We start from the raw sequence: 7,837 nt of genomic DNA on the forward strand, positions 1-7,837 counted from the left end.
TGTTAATTTTAAAGTGGCTCTTAAAAGATCAAAACTATTTGATGACAAACTTATTGTGGTAGCAGTATAATGAAAATCAAAATAAATAACGATAATTTTGTGAACATTATATAAAAGAAAGTAAAATTTTATATTATTTGTATGGTAATTGATATAAAGGAACTAGTTTTGGCAATCGTAGAAGGGGAAGGGCTTAATCTAACTGTCAAAACTGATATTTTACCACTGTACCATAACATCCTTGTTACATTTTCAATACAGATCTTTCAATCTTCTTGAGCCGTTTTTTAATGGCTATTATTGATTCTTAGCGAGTTTTGCCCCTTCTTATTAATATCCATTAACCCTCCTAAAAATTTAGATACATATAACTAAAATATTAATATTTCACTGTGTATTCTTCCCCCTTCTTGCAATGTTTACAAGATCTTTTATATTATTTTTTTTGCACACCTTGTTACTTTTGTCAATTTTAATGATTTCATCACATCAAACCATTTACGGTATAGGAAACAATAACAGTGATCCAGTTTATTTCTTTTATTCAGTCAATGTCGGCTCCTTAAAGGTCATTGAAGTTTTTTTTTTGTGGCTGGTTACATGGAACCAGATTATTTAACTTTTCAAAAAAATATGTACATATAAATATGCTGTCGGTCAATAGTTGAAAATGACAGTATTACAAGTATTGATTGCATTTTATCTTGTTTTACTTAATTGACTTAATATTATTGAATGATTATCGAGTAAAATATTCCATTGATTACATGAACCAGCAAACGAACACGATCAGTAGACGGTTTATAGTAGTCTAGTTGTGTTTTAATTAAAAGCTTAACTTATGACGTGTTTATGTTTAATTTTAAAAAATTTCCTATATTATTATTTCTAATAAATAGAACTGCATTTAGCGTAAACGTTATTTATTACTGGTATGAGTAATAAACGTATAAAACTGGTAGAGATTCACTCAGGACTGGTCATTAAATCTTAAAGAACCAGTAAACAAATCAATTGTTTAGAAATAATCATGTTTCGTGACATATCCATAGTATTTACAGTATAGTTTTAGGAATTTTATAAAAATTAACTACTATTTTATGGCACTACAATGGAGAGTATATAAACCTCACTTACAACTCGATAGATAGATAGATAGATAGATAGACTAGACTAGACTATAGACTAGACTATAGACTAGACTATAGACTAGACTATAGACTAGACTATAGACTAGACTATAGACTAGACTATAGACTAGACTATAGACTAGACTATAGACTAGACTATAGACTAGACTATAGACTAGACTATAGACTAGACTATAGACTAGACTATAGACTAGACTATAGACTAGACTATAGACTAGACTATAGACTAGACTATAGACTAGACTATAGACTAGTCTATAGACTAGACTATAGACTAGACTATAGACTAGACTATAGACTAGACTACAGACTAGACTATAGACTAGACTATAGACTAGACTATAGACTAGACTATAGACTAGACTATAGACTAGACTATAGACTAGACTATAGACTAGACTATAGACTGGACTATAGACTAGACTATAGACTAGACTATAGACTAGACTATAGACTAGACTATAGACTGGACTATAGACTAGACTATAGACTAGACTATAGATTAGATTATAGATTAGACTATAGACTAGACTATAGATTAGACTATAGACTAGACTATAGATTAGACTATAGACTAGACTATAGATTAGACTATAGACTAGACTATAGATTAGACTATAGACTAGACTATAGACTAGACTATAGACTAGACTATAGACTAGAGTAGACTATAGACTAGACTATACTATAGACTAGACTATAGACTAGACTATAGACTAGACTATAGACTAGACTATAGACTAGACTATAGACTAGACTATAGACTAGACTAGACTATACTATAGACTAGACTATAGACTAGACTATAGACTAGACTATAGACTTGACTATAGACTAGACTATAAACTAGACCATAGACTAGACTATAGACTAGACTATAGACTAGAATATAGACTAGACTATAGACTACACTATAGACTAGACTATAGACTAGACTATAGACTATAGACTAGACTATAGACTAGACTATAGACTAGACTATAGACTAGACTATAGACTAGACTATAGACTAGACTATAGACTAGACTATAGACTAGACTATAGACTAGACTATAGACTAGACTATAGACTAGACTATAGACTAGACTATAGACTAGACTATAGATTAGATTATAGATTAGACTATAGACTAGACTATAGATTAGACTATAGACTAGACTATAGACTATACTAGACTAGACTAGACTAGACTAGACTAGACTAGACTAGACTAGACTAGACTATAGACTAGACTAGACTAGACTTAGACTAGACTATAGACTAGACTATAGACTAGACTATAGACTAGACTATAGACTAGACTATAGACCAGACTATAGACTAGACTATAGACTAGACTATAGACTAGACTATAGACTAGACTATAGGCTAGACTATAGACTAGACTATAGACTAGACTATAAACTAGACCATAGACTAGACTATAGACTAGACTATAGACTAGACTATAGACTAGACTATAGACTAGACTATAGACTAGACTATAGACTAGACTATAGACTAGACTATAGACTAGTCTATAGACTAGACTATAGACTAGACTATAGACTAGACTATAGACTAGACTATAGACTAGACTATAGACTAGACTATAGACTAGACTACAGACTAGACTATAGACTAGACTATAGACTAGACTATAGACTAGACTATAGACTAGACTATAGACTAGACTATAGATTAGATTATAGATTAGACTATAGACTAGACTATAGATTAGACTATAGACTAGACTATAGATTAGACTATAGACTAGACTATAGATTAGACTATAGACTAGACTATAGACTAGACTATAGACTAGACTATAGACTAGACTATAGACTAGACTATAGACTAGACTAGACTAGACTATAGACTAGACTATAGACTAGACTATAGACTAGACTATAGACTAGACTATAGACTAGACTATAGACTAGACTATAGACTAGACTATAGACTAGACTATAGACTAGACTATAGACTAGACTATAGACTAGACTATAGACTAGACTATAGACTAGACTATAGACTAGACTATAGACTAGACTATAAACTAGACCATAGACTAGACTATAGACTAGACTATAGACTAGAATATAGACTAGACTATAGACTACACTATAGACTAGACTATAGACTAGACTATAGACTGGACTATAGACTATAGAGTAGACTATAGACTAGACTATAGACTAGACTATAGACTAGACTATAGACTGGACTATAGACTAGATATAGACTAGACTATAGACTAGACTATAGACTAGACTATAGACTAGACTATAGACTAGATTATAGACTAGACTATAGACTAGACTATAGACTAGACTATAGACTAGACTATAGACTAGACTATAGACTAGACTATAGACTAGACTATAGACTAGACTATAGACTAGACTATAGACTAGACTATAGACTAGACTATAGACTAGACTATAGACTAGACTATAGACTAGACTATAGACTAGACTATAGACTAGACTATAGACTAGACTATAGACTAGACCATAGACTAGACCATAGACTAGACCATAGAATAGACCATAGACTAGAGTATAGACTAGACTGTAAAGTCCAGTCCTTAGTCTGTTAGGACTAATCTATTAGGACCCTAATCCGAAAATAAAACCATTAAAGTTGTTCTAAAATAATATTTATTATATTTTTCTTAAACGCAATTTAAAAAATTTTTTTGCATTATAAATTTAGTGAGATTTTACTTTATTCGGGATTTCAGATGTCCGAACTTGGATAGTTTTTCCTGTTGTAAAAAAAAAGGAATACAATTAGGATAAATATTGTATTATATTAAGATCAATAATTACCTTTTTTGTAGTAATAATAAGCTACTTTTTGTATGGGATATTCCAAAAGTATTGTAACGAGGAAAGCCACACAAAGGGAAAATAAAAATAGGACAATCGCAGTAGACGACTAAAAAAGAACTAAATTGATAAAAATATTCTTTTTGAATTTTGCTTAAAAACAAATTACATGTTGCAAGTGATTGACATATATCGGATCACGTGTATGACCATTTAGTAAATATAAAATGGAAAATGCCATAAATATAATTGGAATGATAATCTGGCCAGTAAACGAAATGCTGAATGGCAAAGAAGTTCCGAAACTGATACTAAAAAGAAATGCAATTTTAATAAAATTATAGGCATGTATTTTAAATACTTACATGATTTACAAAACATGCCCAAAAATACTAATCCGCCAAAGACAATTACCACAAACAAATTACGATTCAAACCCGCATACAGAGCCGTCCATATAGATGGTTCATAAATATAAACACCGTTCCCAGCCAACATATCCATACACCTATAGCTAAACAAGACCAAAATGCAAATTCAAATATCTCGCTGGGAATACGAGATAATTGTTTGTGAAATTCATCATTATGAGCATATTTCTCGTAAATTTCACCACAAATTATGCCAAAATAACCGCCTAAATTCGTATAGAATGGAATGAATAATCTGTGATAGACTTCTTCTTCATCGCCGACATGAATATAACGGAAACTTCTGAGGAATAAAAGATTTGTGCTGGTAATTTATAGAGTTTTTTAACGTTTAACAATTGCGAGAACTTACTCTGGTGATATTAGAAAACATGGTTCTGTTTTGTAAAAATAAGAAATACTAAAGGGTATAAGAACAGTTAGAGTTGCTAATGTAGTTAGAATTTTCTTTTATACTGTGGATATCTGAAATTAAATGAAGTTGGGGTCTTGAGAATTTATATAAAATGAAAGTCCATAGACTAGTCAATAGTCTAGTCAGTAATCTGGTCATTAGACTAATCGCTAGAGTAATCAACTGACTAGTCCGTAGACTAGTTAACAGACTTTTGTATAAAATAGTCAATAGACCGGTCCATAGGCAAGTCAATAGACCAGTCTATTAAAAATTCAATAGACTATCTCAAAGACTAGTCAATAGACTAGTTAATGGACCAGTCCATAGACTTGTCTATGTACTTATCAATAAATACGTCAATAGATTATTCTATAGACGAGTCAACATACCATTCTATAGACTTGTCAATCAAGCCCATAGTCTAGTCCGTAGACTAGTCAATAGACTCGTCCATAGAGTTCGAAAACAATTCATTAGACTAGTCCATTAACTATTCAAAAGTTTTGTCAATATATTAGTCTATAGACTAGTCCATAACCTAGTCTATAGACTAGTTATGGACTAGTCTATAGACTAGTTAGGACTAGTCTATAGACTAGGTTATGGACTAGTCTATAGACTAGGTTATGGACTAGTCTATAGACTAATATATTGACAAAACTTTTGAATAGTTAATGGACTAGTCTAATGAATTGTTTTCGAACTCTATGGACGAGTCTATTGACTAGTCTACGGACTAGACTATGGGCTTGATTGACAAGTCTATAGAATGGTATGTTGACTCGTCTATAGAATAATCTATTGACGTATTTATTGATAAGTACATAGACAAGTCTATGGACTGGTCCATTAACTAGTCTATTGACTAGTCTTTGAGATAGTCTATTGAATTTTTAATAGACTGGTCTATTGACTTGCCTATGGACCGGTCTATTGACTATTTTATACAAAAGTCTGTTAACTAGTCTACGGACTAGTCAGTTGATTACTCTAGCGATTAGTCTAATGACCAGATTACTGACTAGACTATTGACTAGTCTATGGACTTTCATTTTTATATAAATTCTCAAGACCCCAACTTCATTTAATTTCAGATATCCACAGTATAAAAAGAAAATTCTAACTACATTAGCAACTCTAACTGTTCTTATACCCTTTAGTATTTCTTATTTTTACAAAACAGAACCATGTTTTCTAATATCACCAGAGTAAGTTCTCGCAATTGTTAAACGTTAAAAAACTCTATAAATTACCAGCACAAATCTTTTTATTCCTCAGAAGTTTCCGTTATATTCATGTCGGCGATGAAGAAGAAGTCTATCACAGATTATTCATTCCATTCTATACGAATTTAGGCGGTTATTTATTTGGCATAATTTGTGGTGAAATTTACGAGAAATATGCTCATAATGATGAATTTCACAAACAATTATCTCGTATTCCCAGCGAGATATTTGAATTTGCATTTTGGTCTTGTTTAGCTATAGGTGTATGGATATGTTGGCTGGGAACGGTGTTTATATTTTATGAACCATCTATATGGACGGCTCTGTATGCGGGTTTGAATCGTAATTTGTTTGTGGTAATTGTCTTTGGCGGATTAGTATTTTTGGGCATGTTTTGTAAATCATGTAAGTATTTAAAATACATGCCTATAATTTTTATTAAAATTGCATTTCTTTTTAGTATCAGTTTCGGAACTTCTTTGCCATTCAGCATTTCGTTTACTGGCCAGATTATCATTCCAATTATATTTATGGCATTTTTCCATTTTATATTTACTAAATGGTCATACACGTGATCCGATATATGTCAATCACTTGCAACATGTAATTTGTTTTTAAGCAAAATTCAAAAAGAATATTTTTATCAATTTAGTTCTTTTTTTAGTCGTCTACTGCGATTGTCCTATTTTTATTTTCCCTTTGTGTGGCTTTCCTCGTTACAATACTTTTGGAATATCCCATACAAAAAGTAGCTTATTATTACTACAAAAAAGGTAATTATTGATCTTAATATAATACAATATTTATCCTAATTGTATTCCTTTTTTTTTACAACAGGAAAAACTATCCAAGTTCGGACATCTGAAATCCCGAATAAAGTAAAATCTCACTAAATTTATAATGCAAAAAAATTTTTTAAATTGCGTTTAAGAAAAATATAATAAATATTATTTTAGAACAACTTTAATGGTTTTATTTTCGGATTAGGGTCCTAATAGATTAGTCCTAACAGACTAAGGACTGGACTTTACAGTCTAGTCTATACTCTAGTCTATGGTCTATTCTATGGTCTAGTCTATGGTCTAGTCTATGGTCTAGTCTATAGTCTAGTCTATAGTCTAGTCTATAGTCTAGTCTATAGTCTAGTCTATAGTCTAGTCTATAGTCTAGTCTATAGTCTAGTCTATAGTCTAGTCTATAGTCTAGTCTATAGTCTAGTCTATAGTCTAGTCTATAGTCTAGTCTATAGTCTAGTCTATAGTCTAGTCTATAGTCTAGTCTATAGTCTAGTCTATAGTCTAGTCTATAATCTAGTCTATAGTCTAGTCTATAGTCTAGTCTATAGTCTAGTCTATAGTCTAGTCTATATTCTAGTCTATAGTCCAGTCTATAGTCTAGTCTATAGTCTAGTCTATAGTCTAGTCTATAGTCTACTCTATAGTCTATAGTCCAGTCTATAGTCTAGTCTATAGTCTAGTCTATAGTGTAGTCTATAGTCTAGTCTATATTCTAGTCTATAGTCTAGTCTATAGTCTAGTCTATGGTCTAGTTTATAGTCTAGTCTATAGTCTAGTCTATAGTCTAGTCTATAGTCTAGTCTATAGTCTAGTCTATAGTCTAGTCTATAGTCTAGTCTATAGTCTAGTCTATAGTCTAGTCTATAGTCTAGTCTATAGTCTAGTCTATAGTCTAGTCTATAGTCTAGTCTATAGTCTAGTCTATAGTCTAGTCTATAGTCTAGTCTAGTCTAGTCTATAGTCTAGTCTATAGTCTAGTCTATAGTCTAGTCTATAGTCTAGTCTATAGTCTAGTCTATAGT

General features: G+C 31.4%; 1 protein-coding gene across 1 annotated transcript; it reads left to right on the forward strand.

Moving 5' to 3' along the window:
- Positions 1-4,870: 4,870 nt before the first annotated feature.
- On the forward strand, positions 4,871-6,979 carry LOC119615361. The gene is made up of 6 exons (XM_037971423.1): positions 4,871-4,875; positions 5,887-6,000; positions 6,071-6,423; positions 6,479-6,621; positions 6,683-6,791; positions 6,856-6,979. Exons 1-6 carry the CDS (start codon positions 4,871-4,873, stop codon positions 6,909-6,911), a joined length of 780 nt encoding a protein of 259 aa, XP_037827351.1. The 3' UTR covers positions 6,912-6,979.
- The last annotated feature ends 858 nt before the right edge of the window (positions 6,980-7,837 follow it).

Source organism: Lucilia sericata, unplaced genomic scaffold, assembly GCF_015586225.1.
Source record: "Lucilia sericata isolate MDLA Ls3-8-SP2 unplaced genomic scaffold, ASM1558622v1 Contig005065F_arrow, whole genome shotgun sequence".
Classification (NCBI taxonomy): Eukaryota; Metazoa; Arthropoda; class Insecta; order Diptera; family Calliphoridae; genus Lucilia; species Lucilia sericata.